Below are 20,850 nucleotides of genomic sequence, written 5' to 3' on the forward strand. Positions count from 1 at the left end.
TTAACCTTTGGCTGTTCGGCAGAATCAGCAGATGAACTCACATAACCACTCCATATTCATCTCCCTTTCAAAGCAGGATGTGTTGTTTGTTCTTTCAAGAAAGAGAAAAATACTCTTAAGTGCCTTTGGCCCTATATTATCCCGCTGTAGCTGCAGGGTGACGTGGTTGCTCAGAAGATTTAAGAACATACATGTTTTGCCGTTGAAGGGAAAAGCTGCTATTGAACAAGAATGCAGCGAGTCTTAGGCAGGCTCAGAGGTCTCAGCAGCTAGATCCTGGTTGTGAAACCTAAAGAAACAAAGTCTTAACTTGAGTAAATATAGAGCGATATAGGCATGTAATATGTTTGCGTTTTCCAGAGCTTACCTTTGAGCTGGGCAGACTCTTATTTATAGCTTTTCAGCATGACTCCCTTCTCTCAGTCTCTCTTTCAGTTTCCTCTTTTTTTACCTTTTTTTCTTTTTCTGCTGTTTTTTACACTAACTGAAAAACAATCATTTACAGTTTTGTCTGTCCGCTCTCTACTCTAGGTGCTTCATCCCAAACATCTATGCAGCTCTGTGCACAGCGGTGCTGGTGCCTCTCATCTGCCTGGTTGCAGTCATGGTTGTATTCATCCACGCCTACCAGGTCACTCAGCAGTGGAAGGCCTACGATGACATTTACCGTGGACGAACCAACAGCACAGGTACCAACAGTGTTGAGCAAGTTATTCTCAAAATGTAATATATTAAATATTACTAGTTGCCGTCATTTAAAAGTAATAAGCTACTAATTACACTACTTTTAGGTTAGTTTGACCAAAATGACCTCAGGAGAACTACTAGGCATTTTAAATGGATGAGGGTCATGTTGGTTCACAGCAGGTAATCAAAGCCCAGAGGCTTAAGGTTATTCCAGTTGATTTCAAGTGCTGCGCAGGTCTGACCCATTCATGCATTCACATACAGTGGTTACCACATTGTATTAAAATTCCTGCTTGTATTAATAATATCATGATGATATAGAACAATGAAATAGCCTTGGACACAGTGAGGGTCAGGCAGAGGATCAGTCTGATAATTATGAGATATGGATCAATATTTGTGACTCTATGATATGAAACACAATAAACAAATATTGAGGTAAGCACAATAAACAGAGTGGCGTGCAAGCAAGTCACTATGACAAGCGCAAATTAATAGACCGGAGCTGGAGGACCCACCTGCCGGTTGCTGGTGTGCTGGTCAGCAACAGCACCGGAGAGAATTATACGTAAGAATGGGACTGTGTGCCGGCATTGCTCAGCAGTTTTAGGGGATGTGAATGGAAACATCCAACTTATACCAACATCACTTAAATATGTCGATTACTGGGATGTGTAAAAAACAAATCTGAGGCCAGGTAGCTTTAGGGCGCAAAAGCAGCCACTTATCCCATTGCGGTTCGCGGGGGGCTGGAGCCTATCCCAGCTGACATTGGCCGAAAGGCAGGGTACACCCTAGACAGGTCGCCAGACTATCGCAGGGCTGACACATAGAGACAGACAACCATTCATGCTCACATTCACACCTACGGACAACTTAGAGTTTCCAATTAACCTGTATGTCTTTGGACTGTGGGAGGAAGCTGGAGCACCGGCACCCTGTACAGATAGGCTCCCCTGCCCTGGGTTCCAACCAGTAACCCTCTTGCTGTGAGGCAACAATGCTAACCACTGCATCACTATGCCGCGTTATATAACTTTGTTACTGCTAAAAAGTAATATATTACTGTAAGTAACACGTTACCCCCATTACTGGGTACCAAATACATGCATGTGCATTCACAAACAAAAATGAATGCAGTTTTACATTAAGCATAGCTTTGAGAAATGTGCACTCTACTGTAAGAGGCAAAAGTAGGCATGTCCATTAAAGATAAGAACTCAAGCTAAAACTGCTCAAGTTTTCAGTTACACAGTCTCTTACGTACAAACACCGCAAAAACAAGTAACCTGCTACCAGGATGCCCTCAGGAACTAGACTGCATCCACCCCTATTTTTTCTGAAAGTTTCAGCCCCTATTTTGCTCAGCTTATAGGCTCTGTCTCTGTCTGCTGTGTATGTGCCCAGTGGGTTTATGATACTGGAACAAATAAAAGCTGCTTTTCTGAATGAAGCAATGCTGTTTATTCAGCCATTGCACTTAAATGTGTTTTCACGCACTTTAAATGCACTCATTGCAGTGCAGTAAGTGGAAACAACCTCAAACTTTACACAAGATTCTTGTTTGCAGAGAAATACCGTCACAGAGTTACGGTCAGTATGAATCAGCAGCATTTATTTAGTGCAGTCGGTCATCTCGCCCACACATGACGATTCCAGCCAAACCGCTTTAGTCCCTCAGTATCATGGCTGCAATCAGTAGCCATCTGTGAGAATCAGCAGGTTTTAGCTTGTTTTGCTCAGTCAAGGCCCTCCAATGACAAAGCAAAGCCTGAATGCCAGTCCTTTGGCTGGCAGGCGGTTTGCCCTACACACTGTGTGTGGCCTCTGAAGTCGTGTAGGAAACCAAAACAGTGCTTTGAGGAGCTGCAGGTCGGTGTGCATTATTAAAAAGACAGCAATACTTTCTTCTTCACAGGCCAGGCTGAGGCTAAAGGTCAGCCTGCAGGATTTTTTGCCTGGCAGGAGAATACACTGTGATGGTGTAGACAGCAGACATCAAGAGCAGACAGAGTTTGAGTAGACAGGATGTGTTTGGAGTGAGGATAGGGATAAGGAGACCAGGGATATGGTACTGTATGCTGAATGAAAAAGTAGAGAGGAAGCAGTACTGCAAACAAGGTTTCTGCGGCTTCTAAAACTCTTTATTTACCCTGAGAGAGAGAAGGAGAGAGCAAATGCAGGGGAAAGTAAGCACAGCGCAGGCTATTCAAAGCAGCAGTCTAAAGTCCCAGCTGAGTGTGTGTGGCACAAGCACAGAGGACAGAACAGCCCTTGAGGTGCGAATATGTGTGTCCAGTTTTGTGTAGAACAGCTGCGCTGTGAAAAGGCTGCACATGAATGGGAATTCAAATGAATTGAAAAACACAAAACTGGACAGCAATAGGCTTTGTCAAAGTTCATGCAGTGATGGATCAGTGTTGGTTGCACCTTGAAGTTTAATATGGATGCATAATGACACAATACTACCCCATATACACGTGCACATTTATAGGAGCACAACCTGCAGACAAAGTGTATGGACAGCTTTCTCCTTTTGTTGTAGCTTTTGGCAGAGTGCAGTCAGTATTCTTTGCAATACATCAGTATTGGCTTTGTCTCAATGTGTCCAGAGTCCAAAGGGGAATAAAACAAATGTAAGGGAAAGGCTTGCAGTATTTTATTGTTCTTAACACAGGCTACGCCTCTGCACATTCCCCGGACTCCACATTTTATATGGTTTAACAGGTTTAAAAGCCGCAGGCACTTTTATTGCAGCCCTGATGAGTATCAGTCCTGCAGAGTGTAGCGGTCAGACAAAAGAACAGTCATAAGAAAAATCTTTTGATTCACCTGAATGCACTAATCAGACATGTTTTGCCTCAGCTTGACAGTTCCATCCGGCTGAGGTTCGTGCAGAAACCTGTTGGATCACTGATGCTGTTCAGACAATGAATATTTCAGTCGCCAACATTTTTTAATGCTTTACTGCAGCGAACAGCTGATGAGATAAGATGAGGGCTAATCTGTGCGTGTATTTGTGCGCTTGCCTGATTGTGAGAAACCCACATGTAAAACTCACACGGCCATGCGAGATATAGCAGGGCTTCTGACGTCAGTGAAATCAAGCAAGTATCGGTACTGTGTGTTGGTCCTGACCTGCAGACCTGTACCTGCACCTCAGTAAAGATTAGAACTCCATTGTGCCCAAATAAAAAAAACAAAAACAAACAAATCTGAACTTGCAACAGCACTATTCAAAGCACATTGGGTAGCTCTTATCACAGCCCTGAATGAACCCACAAGGTGTGTTTGCGAGACATGATGTTCTCTTGATACAGAAGTAAACAGACTTTCAATTTGCAGCGGAGCAGAGTTGAAAGAAAAAATATTATTGTTCTATTTTTATGGCTCCAAGTGTTCCCCGACTGCACTTTGATTGCTGATTGGTCAAGAATGTGGAAATAAACATATAAATGTGACGGATGAGCTTTGATTGCAGAGGTGCTGAGTGTTTTATGTACTTGGTGTGTTTGAGGATCTGCAGTTGCTTTAATCGGATGCCAGACATGTGTTTCTGTTTTGCTGTCATCATCGTTATCAATGGCCTTGGAATGCAAACTGTAAATGGATTAGGGTGGATTAGTTTTCACATACCTGATTTTATATTCTGTTTTGTTATGGCTACAATATGCACATATTATTTTATAGTTTGTTTTCCTCATCCAGCCATAACGAGACAGCAAATCACCAAACATGGAGATTATTACTTCAGAGTAATGTGACTGCTAAAACAGCAAAGCCTCAATCTGCTGTATTATGATGACAATAGCTTTGAAATAAAGGCCATTGCTTTGTGTTTGCCTGAAAGACAGGACTGATATTAGCAACAATTCCACACAAACTAACCCTGTAAGGTTGAGTTTTTATAAGGCAGGTGCAGTACAATACATAATACACATTTCATATTACTTAATACATCTGCTCTACTACACTCCAGAGGAAAGTATGTACTGCTTTGATTTGATTTTTTATGCTAGTTTCTTCTAGGAAACTAGTAAAGGATAAAGTGGATAAACTTATAAAATACTATCAAAAAAATTTGTACAATACTAGTGGTCTCTTGACACATTTCAGATGTCCACGAGATGTTTTACATGACAGATTTGAAGCGTTTCATTCCGTTCTCTTTAGCAGCACCAATGTCGATAAGCAGTAATTGCAGGTGTGCATTTGGATCTCACTTCCCAGGATTCCATACAGAGTCGCCTGTGTGATGTCAGTGCTGTTTTTTGTTTGTTTGTTTGCTTGTTTGCAGTACATGTTTAAAACAAAACTGAGTTAAAGAGTGAGTCTGGGGGCGTCGGTGGCTTGGTGGTGGAGCAGGCGCCCCATGTGCAGGGCTGTTGCCGCAGCGGCCCGGGTTCGACTCCAGCCTGTGGCCCTTTGCTGCATGTTGCTCCCTCTCTCTCTCCCCCTTCACACTTGTCTGTCCTGTCGATTAAAGGCGAAAATGCCCCCCAAAAAATATCTTTAAAAAAAAAAAAAGAAAAGAGTGAGTCTGTTGCATTAGCTTCGCCTATCCTCTCTGGCGGACGAACCACTACTCGGTGATAAAAAAAGGATCATGATCGTGCAATACTTACAAAGTGTCCTGCAAATGTCGGTACAGAGACCCAGTTTGTAACACTAAAAATGCAAGAGCTTTCATCAGTGGGCCATAGTCTCAGTCACCATTGTGATACCTCATTCGGCGACTTATCTATAGTGACTTTATTCATTCATTCATTCATCTTCTAACCGCTTCATCCTCTTGAGGGTCGCGGGGGGGCTGGAACCGCTTCATCCTCTTGAGGGTCGCGGGGGGGCTGGAGCCTATCCCAGCTGACATCGGGCGAGAGGCAGGGTACACCCTGGACAGGTCGCCAGACTATCGCAGGGCTGACACATAGAGACAAACAACCATTCACGCTCACATTCACACCTACGGACAATTTAGAGTTATCAATTAACCTAGTCCCCAATCTGCATGTCTTTGGACTGTGGGAGGAAGCCGGAGTGCCCGGAGAGAACCCACGCTGACACGGAGAGAACATGCAAACTCCGCACAGAAGGGCTCCCACACCCGGGATCGAACCGGCAACCCTCTTGCTGTGAGGCGACAGTGCTAACCACCACATCACCGTGCCGCCCTATAGTGACTTTATGTCAATTAAAATCTTTGAGATTACAAGATCCACCAAAGAGAAAATTGCCCTCTAAACATCTCTGATTGGTTTCATTTAAATAACAGTTTGAGCCACAAAGAGGTGAAATTATCTAATATTTTACAAGAAAAATAAGAGAATGGTCCAAAAAATAAACTCTTTTACCTTGTCGATCTTGTCATTTTATCATTTGACCCTGTGAGGGAGTCACTGGACCAATCTGTATATAAAGTAGTTAAACGCACTGCTGCCTGTCATACATTGGTATTAACAATCTAATAATGTGATATATAATTTATAATATATCAGTTACAGGGGCTTTTTTTCTGAAGAATTAATACCTAACTTTGTTAGATTTTAAGGACATTTTGCCGCTAATACTTTTGTTTATTAACTAAATTGAAATTTTGAATGTAGGGCTTTTATTTGTAAAGGGATTTTCTTAAATTGTTGCATGTATTTGAGTAAAGGATCTGAGTATTTTGTCTTCCACTGTTGGCCTTTTTTTCCTTTGTAAATTGATAAATTTACTTGTCTTTTGCTGCTACCATTAAAGCCCACACACAAAAAACATGTACTCTGAACTATAGTCTTAGTAATATCATTACTCTCACTAGAATATTGAAATTAAACCATATAAAAGACACAGCCCTAACTGTGCCGTGATGTTCACACTTAGTTCACACAGATATGTTACTTGTGTGTGGGCTGTTTGTGTGCTTAACACACACTTATTACAGCTTGTTGTTATTACAGCTGCTGACCTTTCTTTAACAGAGATGTCAGCACTGTCTTGAGTTTCTGCCTCGGCTGTTTTTGTTGAATCCGAGTTCTCCTTTCAGTTTGTCCTCTCACACCAGGAACCAGCTCTGGTCAAATGGAAACTGGGGCCTGTGCTGCTGTGGAGAAAAGTAGCTCCCTCATGTCCAGAGAAAATCACTACATATAGATTTGAGCAGAAACTGCACTACTGGGGGTCGTTAAACAGTTTGTTTACCTCTGCGCTTCGCCGGACAGAAAGATACCCATGACATCATCTGTCATGTTTAACGTGAAGGCTTACATATACATTAATGCATGTTCACACACATAAAAGTATATGCAGACATACAGTAACTACAGAGAACTTGTGCCTGCTCTGCTTCTTTCTTCTTAGTGGTGTCAAGCCGAACAGTCAGTCAGCATTTGGCTCTGGGAACCTGTTCTTACTGTGGGAGCTCTGCCCTGTCCGCAGACTGGAATGTGCTTACATGGTTGGAAAACTCAAACCAGGGAGGGAGCAGATAGAGACAGATGTGCAAAATAAAAGTAAAAAGAACAAGATAGACACAGCCTATGTTGCTCTGACTGGAAACAGTAGAAGGTTTGAGAGTCCTGAGAAAAACAACGGTGAAGAGCAACCGATCAACAGGCTTATGAAGCAGATTTACAGACTCTGAACAAGCACACACCAAAATAACACAGAATGTCCAGAGTGAGCAAAAAGCACAAAGAGGTGTGAAATAAAAATACTGAAGCATCGGAAAACAATGAGCACTGGCGAAATGAATAATGACTTACAGGAAACAAGTCTCAAAGGGAAAGGGAGAGGCATGAATAGAAATAAGGAGGAAACAGTGCTCAGAAAGTACAGCAGGGTTCAGCCGGAGGAAAGCTGCAGTGAGATAAGGAGCAGAACTTGGAGCAGAGTGGAGCTGACAGGGTGGTGGAAGTGGCACCTAAGTGAAGGGCTTTTTGTGCAAACTTGGGGCCAGCGCCCTGTGTTTCCATCCTACTTGTGAAGTGAACTGTACAGCCTGCCCTACATAACACCAGCCAGCAGACGACAGAGTGACTCAGCAGTGCAATTTTGAATTGGTACATTTTACCTCTATATTCAAAGCATTTATGTCTGTCTGGGGTACAAGTGATTGTAGATGTCACCTTGAAATTCATTTGTTATGCATTAGATTAATCTTATGGTGCACTCTTTTGTAGATTTGATAAATTATTCTCCATGTGGTCATGCAACAGAAAATACGACCATATGGAGCATGACAAGTTATCAGTGGTACATCACACTCTCAACCACACAAGATGATCTTGCTGCAAACTCTACCCACCCTACCAACCCAGGCTTCTACACCCCAACAAACACACACGCAGAAATACACAGAGCATCACAGACATTGCATGCATAAAGTCTTTTTCACAAGTAATGCAAATGCATACGTAGAGTAAGTTGCTCAGCTTTGTAGATTTATTGAAGCAACAGAAATGCAGTATGGTTGCAGAAAAACATTTGAGTGCCATCTAAAATCACCCTTGAGCTGGCAACAGAGGCTGCTCTCGTGCACTATTTGTACTTATACCTACGAAAAGTAATGCACAGTAATTCGTATTTAACCCATGTAATCATGAGCAAAGAGGCTGTCCTCATGCACTGACGGGAGCAAAGGAGGGAGTCAGGAGTATAAAGAACAACAAAGTCAGCATGGAAGGTAGTCAGGTCAAGCACACATAGGATTTTGACCCAGGAGTCCACTATTCGTTGTCCCTTATGCAAGGGACAACAAACTAGTGGACTCCTGGGTCAAAATCCTGGATGGTGAAGGCATGACCCATCCTACTCTGCCTTACTTTGCCTCTGCCTAACCATAACCAATCTCACTCCTCATGCCTAAACCTAACCAACCCAACCAAAAGTCAACACTGAGTTATTTTAAGTTGTATATATACGTCACAACACAGCATCACGTTACATTAAAGCCACAGTGTGTAGGAATTTCTCCCATCTAACATTGAAATCATATATTGCTTTCAAACGGATAGCACACTCTAGCACCTCACTGTTTCAAACATGTATTGCAACAACGGTAGCCACTGTGTGCCAAAAAGCTATGATAACATTGATGAAACCATGTCATCCGATACTTTGTGGAGTATTCAATCAGGCTCCTACACAGACACAACCGACGGGAGCTGACAAACCCCCTCCTCACCATACGGATTGTGTTTACAACGTAGGACTGTTGGGATGGGTGTATATCACAACAAACCAATCACGTCTTGTCTTTTGATTACTGACAAGTGGCTCAACCTCACACACCTCATCCCTCTCCTCGCATCACTGTTAGCTAACAGCAGCACTGGCCTGTGATTGCATTACCTTTCTCCTTCAGCAGCTCTTTCCACCTGGGAAAGGCTACCCCAATGTTGACCCTCGTTTTTTGAATTTGCCGGTCACATTGCCTTTTTGATTCCCTTTTGCGCTGTCTTGGTGACGAGGATTCCATCTCCCATGATGCTGCATATGCATGATCCTGCCGGGGTAGTAGCGAAGCACCTCTTGCTCCTCTCCTTCAGCTTCTCAGTCACGCAGCACTGGCCTGGCTCTCAACGAAAATGCCGAAGGCGGGGCTAGTCCCTGGTAGTGGTATATGTCCCCTGCTGGCGGATGAATTTTCAAGATGGCAAAACGTTATGGAACCCCCCCAAACGACTTACCTGCCCAATGTACAAACAAATCCGAAATTCTCCTTTTACGAGAATAAGTCAGATTATTGGTGGAGGTAATAATACACCAATGATGACATATTTTTGCCAATAAACAACTGAAAATGCTACACAATGTCCCTTTAAGTACATACGTCATTTTTTCCTAAACATAGCCTAACTGTTACAGGCACTTTTCGTAAGATATACAGCTGTTGGATGAGAATACACTAAACAACAACAGGCTAATGATATTCAGTTCTCAAACTTTCTTTGTTACTTTTTAGTTTGGTCATATAATTCCAAATATTCTGCCTCTTAAGGCCTCAATTCATCAAGTTAAAATTTATCAGACCGAGGCTAATGCTAACAAATCAAAAAGATGTGGGACTCTAATTTGATGGTAATGGCTGAAAATGTCCCCGCAGTGTTTACCCAGGATCCCCCATTAGCACTACACATTACAGCCACTGTGAGTATGGTGTTCACGATGTGGGTGGTTTTTTAATATTCTGTTGACAATGTTCAAATTAGATCAGTGAATTACACCTGTGACAACCAGCTGGCAAACAAATCCCTTCCCCTCTTTTGTGAAGCAAATGATGCTAACACAAACACTTAGCAAGCAGGCTATAATGTTTATGCTTTTCTCTTTTGTAAATCTCTTTTCTTTACAAGGAACCATGTTCAGTTAAAAATGTAGCGTTACTAGTCTTGTTTCAGCATTTTCTCCTAAAAGAAACAAGCTGGATAGGAGTGAGCTTGTTTATTTGTCAGGCCTCTGTCTCTCTCCCTCTTTGTTGTGATGACTCGTTCTTGACACTTGACTCAGTCTGCTCCTGATTGGCAGTGCTCATTTTGTTTGTCCTCTGATTAACCGCTCCAATAATAGGTGAGAGAATGATTTTTTCAAGCTGGGAGGAACACCATGACCCGATGTAGATGAGGCGCAAGGACTCGTCACTGGCCTTTATTCAGTCTCCGCCTCAGTATGAGACAGAGGTTCTTCACTTGAACGCTCACATCATGAATCATTAAAAGTACAAAGGGCAATGGCTAAAAGGAATCTAAATGTATCCGTCTTTACTTTTATAAATAAAGTCTGTGTTGCATGACATACTGTATGCCTGGTATACGCTGTATCAGCCCTGCAAGAAAGTGGGTTACCAGTTGCTGTGGGAGAGCTCAGTTTAGAAACACGTGCAGAGAGATCTCTTGGTGGTCTTATCTTAGAAACACTTGACGCAGTCCAAATACAGCAGATCTGTTTCAGCATTTTTCTGCATGCTGTGTTGTGCAGAGTGGTGTGTTTTCATTGTAAACAGCATGCAGGAGAAAGACTTGGCATTTTGGCACGAGGTCATGTTTGTTTTGTGGCAAGTGTTGATTTGAATGCTTATGTGTGAAAGCATGATTATAGGGCCATATTTACTTAAGGACAAGCAGAAAGTACAAACTCTCAAATTATAGAGAGGGGCACACCTATCTCCGAAACAGTGCTTAATTTATTGACATTAATTAGTTTTAAAACCTGTTGTGGCCTTGAGTAGGTAAATTGTGAGACTTTAGGATGTTCCATTACATCTATCAGACCGCATTGGCTGAAATGCAAAATTGGAGCCCATCCGCTATCATGTGACAGCGGTTTAGCTTTTTATTAGCTTTTCTAAAAGCTTACCTGCATTCCTATGCTATCTGTTCATTGAGATAAGCCATAATGACCTGCACACAGAGGAGGAGGTCTTGACCGATATATCCCTTATCTGGATATCCAACCTGTTATCATAGCCAGGCCATCAAATACCAACTTTTTTATGTCCCTCAGCATCTCATAACAATGCACAGGGCAACCTTTAGCCCAGTGGTTCCCAACTGGTCCATCCACGGGGTCCAAATTTCTCCTTTGTCATTAGTTTGAGGTCCACACAGTTTAATGCATTCAGGCTCACTCTTGGGTTTCAGCTAGTTTGCTGTCTCTGTCAAGTAGCTATCCGTTAGTCGCTCACTCTACAGCAGGAAACGGCACTTCAAAATAAAAGCTCTGTGCTGGATATTCAGTGTGCTTCAAAATTAAGTGTGTTTTTTACAATCGAGTCACTTGTGGTCCATTACACACTTTCAGGCTGCAACCCACCAGTGGGGAACCATTGCTTTAGCCTATCTATGTGACAGCTGAAACACATTGTAACATTTGGTTAATGTTGTGAAACGGTCACAGTTAGGTATAAGCAACAAAACTACTTTGTTAAGTTTAGAAAAAAGATCATGTTTTAGATTAAAACATTACATTTGTTACATAATATCACTTGATATGAATATGTCACATGACTCAGGTCAGTGCTTGACCACTGTACGTAAATTGTGTAGTCAAACAACATTGACTTTTGGTTTCACACAGGACACGAACTGTGGTCACCTGGTCGAAATCCAGTTTTGTTTGAACCATCCACTTCTTCTCCCTACCGCCTTACATGGACCTGCTTCAGACCTTTCATCAGTTGCTCTCAGCGCCAAGTATTGCTGTGGATGGGTTTACCTTGGTGTTACTTGAAAGCCCAGTATGTCTCATAAAGATGCAAACGGGTGCCTTTGGCATCAAAATCACATTACAGAGCGCCAGTATTTGATGCCCTGCAAATGAGAACAGGCTGAGATATCTGCTGGCTACGTGTGAACTCCTGGTATATTGGCCGTTGCCCCCAGAGGTTAAATACACATCAAACAAATAGCCAATGGGTTCTGAGACTGGATGTTCAACCACTGGACAATGAATGCCAGCCACATTTACACACGTGTCAAGTAAATTAAGGAGCGATCATAATCTACTCCATTTTGCACCCTACCATTTCCTACCCTTAAAAAAACCAGTATGAATAAATGTGGCTTAACATGCTATACATGCCAGTTGCTTATGCCATTTCTACAAACAAAAGGACTGTGCACACGGGCTCTTTGATCAGTTTCAGCATTCATGGCATGGCAAATGCTCAATAGATGAAGCCCTGAGTGCATGCTGGCTTGTGTATTGCTTATTGGCATACATGAATGTGTGTGTGTGTGTGTGTGTGTGTGCGCGCGCGCCTGGGGTCCTCTCAGCCAGCCTAATGTTTTTTTGCTCCTCAGCAATGTACAGCAAGCACTAGTTTGGGCTCTAATCAGGGTCCTCATGACTCCACATGTAGACCATGTGTACTCATTAAGACTTTTGGAGCAGAAAAGGCGCTGCGCACCAATGCTGATTTGGGGCTGTAAGAGGTGGTTCATTAAACAGCTCCTGAGGCCCGCTCTTGGCTCTAACACACCAACACTCTCTTGCTACTACCCTGCTTCAGAAAACACTACAACATTACATTAGGATTATTTACCCTATACTGTGTCTCACCCAAAAACTAGATCATGCATCAACATCCGGAATCAAGCATGAAGGATGGATCATTTATATATCACATTAAACTATAAAATGTCCAAAGTAGTCATTCAGGTGTTTGTGCATGTCAACAATCATATAAGAATACAGCAGGTATTATGAGCCTTTACTCATCAACTATAAAAATGATAAAAGTTTATTAACTTGATTTTACAATAGTTATAAAGGAATAACTCTCTCTCTAAGTTGTTGATGTATTAACTTGTGCAGATGCTGACTTTTAATCCTCCCCTGTTGTTATCTTTTGCTCCAGAGGTGCCGCTGGTCCTCTACCTGTTCCTGCTCATCTCCCTGGTCTGGTTGTGGGCAGGACTCCATATGGGCTACAGGTACCTGTGGATGCTCATCCTCTACGTCATCTTCAACTGCTTGCTGGTGAGCTTATTGACCTGTTTATCTATTTGTCTGTTGACATGTTCGCTCACTTGTCTGCCTTTTTATTTATGTGTTTATTTATACAGTTCTTTTATTTATACTCTCAATCAACAGCAGCATCACCGTACCAAAAAAGATTAATGTAGTGATTCGCTATCCATTACTGTTATTCCTAATCTAATCATTAGTGTTGTCATTAATATCACTGGCGCCATCAACATAAATTTAAGTTGTCATTTTTGTTAATGTTCCCAGTGCAGAGTCATGAAGTGAAACTAATCTAAAGAAATGTTTTGATATGCACCCTCAAGCTTGAAGTGTGTGAGTTTTAGCACTCTTTTCTCAGGTTTGACTTCAGCTGACATTAGAGGTACACTATTATTTTGTTATACAGCTCCCAGTAGCACCTCCAAATCACCTCCCAGCAAAATGTTGCTGTTTCACTTTTGGCACACTGAGCCAGGGGAAGTAATGGGGCGCAGTAATAATATCAAGATGTGTACTTTTGGATGAGATTTTATGGAACAGATTTTTATTTTCTGTGTGGTAGTTGGTTAGTGTAGCCCTTTTCCCACTGGACAAAAGAATCACCAAGACCCACTTACATTTGTTTTTGTCTTCAGTGGGAAAGGTTACAATCGGCATTCATTCCCAGGACAAATGACTCTGCAGTAGTCCAAGGAATTTATCGGCTCCAGCTCAAATAGGCTCCGGTCGGCAGTGATGGAAACATGACACTCGGGTGGACACAATAATTTCGGCCCTTTTACAACACAATGCAGCACGCTACCACAACTTCCATCAGTCTTTGTCAAAGCAGCACTTGAGCATCAGTCCAGAAAAGTTGGCACCAATTTGAAAGTGAGACTGAACAAGTGAGAGATATAAAAAAGAACGTTTACCACTGGCCTCCATGCTGCTTCCTACTGTTTACTGACCTGTTTTCCAATGTGTTTGTGATGTCAAACATGACACAACAGAAAAGCAAACTCATCTATTGCAGCGCCGTGTACCTGGCTTTGGTCTACTGGCATTGGAAAAGGAGTCTATCTACCTGCATTTATGGGGCGTCGGTGGCTTAGTGGTAGAGCAGGCGCCCCATGTACAAGGCTGTTGCCGCAGGTTCGACTCCAGCCTGTGGCCCTTTGCTGCATGTCATCCCCTCTCTCTCTCTCCCCCTTTCACACTTAACTGTCCTATCAAATAAAGGCTAAAAAAAAAATGCCCCAAAAAATATCTTTAAAAAAAAAACAACAACCTGCATTTACATGCTAATTTGCATTCCATGCATTGTGATACCAGAAGGCCTCCTGAAATAGAATATTGATGATTTAGGCTACTAGACTAGTGTGTTGGTGTGGATGTGTTGATGCTTTGTTGACTCAGGGAGTGAGGGAGTGATGAAGGCTACTTCATCCCACTTTGAAGCCCTACTTTGATGTGTTGGCCGGGTCAGAGCAAGAGGAGCCTCAGGAGTGGAGACAGAAGCAGGGTTATCACCGTGTCACATCTCTATGAAGTCTCTCACTGACATCTTTCTCTCTCTGTTCACTTTCTGTTTGTGCTTTTGTCTGTCTTTTTGCCCCTTAATTTGTCGCTCCCCGTCTTTATTCCGACTCTGTGTTCCAAGAATGAGAAGAGATAAAGAAAGTACATTTATGAGGCACAAGATAACTGCATATCTCTTCCCAGCTGGAAACTCCCAGACATTTAGACTGCAATCCACTGTAACTTCAAAGAGTTGGCGTAACAGACAATTATTAATGATTATAGGTTGAACTCAGCTGCCTCTGGTTTCAGCATTGATAGTAGTTTCTATCAGAGATTAGATTTCTCCAAGGCCCGATCTCTTATGCAATTTATAGAAGACTTGCTTGATATAGAGATGACAATGTGCATCCTAATGACTTTTTTAATTGCACCTGGCTGATCAGAAAAAAATAGTTTAGTGTGGATTGGGAGAATGTCTTTCTTTGAAAAAGCCTGCTTTCTTCCCCCAACCTGCAAGAGCTGCCAAACCATCTTAACAAGGATATTTTTAAGGGATACCATGCAGGACATACTGACCATCAGTGGCTTGAATCCAAAATAGAGTTTGACTGAAAAAGCTAGAACGTATTTAACACTAGTTTTAACAGTGTCACAGGAATGTAGTTATGTGGAGATGTCTTACATCTCGAGCAACTCCACAATGCTGTCTTTCTAATGATACCCAGGAAGCTCTCCCGACTCTACTCTCTTTGGTACAATAGGATCTTTTCTTTCATGTCTAGTCTATAAATGTTTTGTGGTCTCTTCTGTCATGCTCTGAGAGACACCATCTGCGTGTAAAGTGTGCCGTAACAGGTCTGTGGTAACCGGTGGTGATATGTAGCATCCGCACGCCAAGGACGACAGTGTTGCTCCAAAGTAAACTTCTCCTGTTGGTGAAGTGACTAATGAAGAGAAGTGATGTCAACGCCAACAGTCGATGTCGTACTTAACACTTGTTTATGAGCTCCAATAGAGTTTGTCCCACTCTGTGACATCATGTGGTCAGTTCCTTCAGCTGACCAATGGCGTGATTGTGCTCCTTAAAGTCAGTGGTCGTCGGTTATGTGACCAGGTTTGTCAGTATGTACAGTTCTGTGATACACTCCTTTTTGTCCTGAGACTGAGTGACCATTGCTTTCTTAGATTCCTTAACCTTTTTTTAACTTGTCTGTGTTTTCTAGACACAAGTTTCATGTTGAACGAGGTAAAAATCCCGTCTTAATCCTATAGGAACATTTCAGATTAGAGTACTTTGTTCTTTCTATAATGACCTTAATGTGTTCTTGTCTTTGATTCAGGCCCCTGAGGCCCCCTTAGTTTTCTGCCTCCAATCCTCCGATGTCCACTTCCACACAAATAACATACAGGCATGCATGCACATACACACCCGCTCCCCTCTGCTGCCTCTATAGCAATCAGTTACATTTCTTCTGAGAAGGGGGGAATACAACATAAAAGGACTTCATGCCAGCCTAATAGATTGCCTCTCATTGCATCCAGTTTTCCCTTGGCTTTCGGCGGGACAAATTCTAGCGACAAGTTGACCCTCGGAACCAACTTTTCAAACTCAGCATTCACAACAAAAAAAAGTCTTTTAGAAAAGAACTATGGCAATTGATTTTCAATCCTAGCTCCTACATTACAACCTCAAAGCTCAGACCAAAACGGGAGCCTCTGGGGTTTGGTCTGTGTCTGCAGTAGGAATAAGTAAGGATTCATCCGAGTGGAACAGACAGGTAAAGAGCCCGAAAGCCAAAGCGTGTCCAAGGACATTGATTAGCAGTAAACAAACTCGTCTGACCCAGTTTTCACAAAGCCCTGCTCAGGAAAGGCACTCTGTGTTGATGGAGATGCTGTTGCCATGAACCACGCATGGTTGCAATTAAATTTGTGTGCGCGTACATTTTATGGAGCAATCTTTATTTATGTAGCTGTGAAGGAGAAAAGAATTGAGAGGTAAGAGGCTGACATTTGTGTTATTGTGCGGCTTCCATTAGGGACTGAATGAAAGTTTAATGAAAGCAAATGGGATCCTGATAACGAGACTGAGAATGCACTTCTCATCAAACACTCTGTACACCTTTAACGGCAATTAAATGATGTCCTGATGCAGGCCTTCAGAAATGTATGAAATAAGTTTATCTTATGGTAATGAATCCTGGTGCCGTTGCAAGGGGGCTGCTTACAGAATGCTTATAAAAATTGTTGCACAAAATGGTGTGATGATTGTCATGTCCAAATCTCTTCAAATTAGATGTCATGTCTGGTAAGCAAACTTTGCATTTGCATATCATACAGGCTAAGGTGTTGCACACTTGTTTCTTGCAAGTTATAATTCCACTAGCTGCTTTCATTTTCCATTTTGTTCATTGCCTTGAGGTTAGAAGTCGTTGTACTGCAGGTTTCTGCTGCAAAGCATACTAGAGCGGTTGTTTTTCTTTCCTTCATGCCGTGAATTTTCCATTAGGTGAATTTTCCGTGTTTACCTCGTTGTTGTTGTTGATGTGGTTGTGTGGCACATTTCCCAACAGCTGATTACTAAGCACCATTAAACAGCTGCAGATGCCACAGCTGTGCACAACTGTGCTTGTGCTGCAGAGCACAGAGAACTCTTTGGTTACTGAGTGCAGTGTTCGTAGAAAGCCACCTTTAGTTGGGATTCAACCATTCTGTGAAACAGAATAATGATGATCTTTAGACGTTCTAAAGCACAAATCTCAGTTTCTTAAGATTTTCTCTTTTTCCTTCCATCCCTGGTTTTCCACCATACCACACCATTACTCTGGACCCACATCTGTGCCACATCAGCCTGAATTAGTTGACAATAATCCAATCAGCAAAGCACCACCCCTCATTTTCTCCTCCTGCGGCGGCCTCTGTGCTGGTAAACCTTACGTTGTTGCATCATCGCAGCCAGAGATATCCACAGTGGAGCAGCACCATGATCCATTACAATTCAGCTCCACCCCGCTTCCCCATTCAACCTTTGTACTCGCTTATAAATAGGACACAGGATATCTGTGTCTTATTATGAAGAAAGAAGACACTGGCCCACGCGTGTCCATGCACATACAGCCAGCTGTGTGCGGCCTGCAAAGAATTAGGATTTAGGGGAAATAGATCTGAGCACAGAAAATGATTTCCACACATCACAAGACACTTCAAGAGAATATTGCACCCATCCAGTTTATCCCAGCAACAACATCACTGTCATATGAGTCAGCTCAAAAGCCTTTTGCCATTGTTCCATACACATGTGCTGGCCTAACTTGACTTGGTTTGACTTTGCGCATCAGCCCAGCACAGCAGGGATTTGCATCTTAATTAGAACAGGACTACCTGCTTGAAGGTGTAATTCTGATGGCTTGTCTTGAGTGAATGAGGTTTAAAAGTCAACTGTTATTTTGCTGCAAGTGTTTTCCATCACACCACACTGCAGGTTAAAGAAGTGTACATACTGGAGGCGAGCTGTTTGCAGAGGAACAGTGTGGGCCTGTTGTCTGAAGCTCCTGATCTAAAATCTCACGGTGGCTGTTTCTGCCTTTACTTTCCCTCCCTGTGGTAGTAGTAGACTTGTTTGTATTGAAAAAAGCTGCTAACAAAGTTCTGCTAATCTGGTGATAACACATTTAATTTCGTATAATTTTTGTACAATAAAAGTCCCCTGTTATTTTGTTATGTAAAAGCTTTTACTGTGAAGCACCAAAAGAAGGAAATACTGGGTTTTCATAACCAACAACTTAACATGACTCCTATATGCTGAAAGTGAACATGAAGCAGTAAAATAAAGCAGATATCTGAAAATACAAACAAGAACACAGGAGAGAAACTAAACTCCAAACCACAGAGATTCAGTTAGAGACTTTGTAAAACGTCTTCCTCTCTGATGTCCTGCACAGACATTAGTTAAGTCCCGCAAGGCTTGTTTGATCGGGGAGAAGGAGGGTGGTCAGTGGTTGGCTGCGGGCAGCAAGACGTCACTGTTTTGGAGGCAGTCAGGGCTGTCTTCGGCCTGACTCCAGAAATGGTCCATCTCAGGCATGGCGTGACACAGCATGGTTAAACTGACAATGGAAACTCAAATTTGCACAATGTGGTTTGACTTGGCACAGGCAAAAGTGCACATGGAAAAGCCCTATTTGTGGGCTTTTATCTGTTTTGACAACTCAAATTTATTGTCTCCTTGTCCCTTTCACATATCACAGACAATACACTTCCCCAGCTATTCTTTTGCTCCTCCCTTTCTCCATACATACACTTCATCTAGTTTTATTGTTTCCGCTCATGGCCTTCTTTTCTTTCTCTTGATCCAAGCTTTCCCACCCCCACCACCTTCCCTGTCCTTCTTGCTTTCCTTATGTCCTTTGCTTTCCATCTCTAAAGACATGGCCTCTCCAGTGATCAGGGAACACTTACATAATAGGCCTATGGTAGTAAAGCCTGTTCCTCAGGCTGCACCAGCTGCTAATGATCTGTGCTAATCACCCACAGCGCTGTTGCGATGGAGCCGCACTCATGGTTAGCAACATACACACCCATACGTGAATACACACCTGGCTGCTTTTGTTAAGTGTTTTATGTTACCACACAAAGAAGGTTAATTTGTCTTTAACTTCATATGCAGAAAATGCAAACAGAAAGATTTGACAGTACAATCACAGTACACAAGACTTACACCTTACCTTTCTTGATGGACATAGTGTCCTCATGTTTAACATTGATGTACAGCACTCATAGACAGTAAGTGTATCTCAGTCTTAAAGACACACCAGGCTATAAAGCACAGCTAATGACCTGTGTGGTCTTTCCATGTGTTTTATCTGTTTGCAGCCCTTTTTTCCCTTCCTACAAGCTGGATGTTCAGGTTTTACAGTGCACCCATAAAAACACAGTTTCCAGTGACGATTCCCGTTGTCCTCCTCATAATGTTGATTGTAACCATCAGCACTGTTTATAATCCTTTCTCTGTGTCAATATCCCTCAGTTACATGTTGATGGTTTTACAGTTTGCTGTCCTTTGTTATGCGGCTGTTTCATCTGCTGTCTCTTGTGCTCAGACATAAAACAGAAGCAAGTGGTTTGGTGACATGCAGCTTTATGGTTTGAATATGTAACAAAATTGATGGTCCCAAAATTAGATGTTTAAAAAAAATCTGTTTTGGAAAAGGAAAGGATATAAAAGAAATCTGGTTTTAGGGACTGAATTAGCATATCTGAAGACCACAGTCTTTCCATCTGTCTAAATGTGTGCCTTTGTGTGAGGATGGGTTGTGCGTTTGCATGCACCTGCATACACACACACATGTTGTGCCCTGCACTCTTGTGCAGCTCTGTCTGCCGTCATCGCCCGGTTGATGGGTGTTGTGAAATGCGGGATGGCCCTGCAGTATTTGACACTCAAGTGTTTTGGGGTAATTCACAGCCCGGTGCTGTTGACCAAGAGGATTTGGTAATGACTGGGAAGTCGGAGGAATTAGAAATACCAGGGTGCCAATGATGTCATGGCCCAATGATGAAGTCATGCTTCATTAATCATATTGGGAGAGATGCTGCTGCTAATAATGATGTAAAAGAAGTTTAATTTTTAGCCCAATAGCAATGCATTGCTCCAAAAGAATGTATTCTGTCTGCAGTATAGTGATATAACAAAGTTTATCCTGATGTTTTATAACTTTAAAATATATACATTCATATTTAAAGCATTTAGTTCTTGGACCCCTAGCATTACAGTCAACCATGAAACCTGCCAACATCATAAACGTTTTCCTAACAGAAAGATGAAGCTAGCGATGTTACAGATTCCATGAGTCTGAAACAGGTTTTAAATTAAGCTTACATGATACTGAGGAGCTCTGCAAGTAGATAAAGTGACAGGGCCGTGGAGAATTTCTCATAATGCTCACCACCCCCCTTTCTCCACAGGGCTTGTATGTGTTTGCAGTGTACTTCGTCATGCACAACCAGCTGTGTTGGCCGACCAAAGCCAGTTACACAGTGGAGATGAGCGGCCATGACAGTCCCGACTCCACCTACCAGGGAGGGGGACCCACCACTGTGGGAGGTGACATCAGCAAATCGACTCAGAATCTCATCAGCGCCATGGAGGAGGTACACACACACACACACACACACACACACACACACACACACACACACACAAAGCTTTAA

General features: G+C 42.4%; 1 protein-coding gene across 2 annotated transcripts in view; it reads left to right on the plus strand.

Annotated features, from left to right (window-relative positions):
* Positions 1-20,850, plus strand: part of adgrv1 (adhesion G protein-coupled receptor V1) — a 131,112-nt gene that overhangs the window by 99,548 nt on the left and 10,714 nt on the right. For both annotated transcript variants that reach the window (XM_050050818.1, XM_050050819.1), the window contains exons 91-93: positions 532-689; positions 13,028-13,149; positions 20,605-20,790. In XM_050050818.1, coding sequence (XP_049906775.1) covers positions 532-689; positions 13,028-13,149; positions 20,605-20,790 — 466 coding nt within the window. The remainder of the gene's footprint in view (positions 1-531; positions 690-13,027; positions 13,150-20,604; positions 20,791-20,850) is intronic.

The sequence above is a fragment of the Epinephelus moara genome, chromosome 8, assembly GCF_006386435.1.
Source record: "Epinephelus moara isolate mb chromosome 8, YSFRI_EMoa_1.0, whole genome shotgun sequence".
Classification (NCBI taxonomy): domain Eukaryota; kingdom Metazoa; phylum Chordata; class Actinopteri; order Perciformes; family Serranidae; genus Epinephelus; species Epinephelus moara.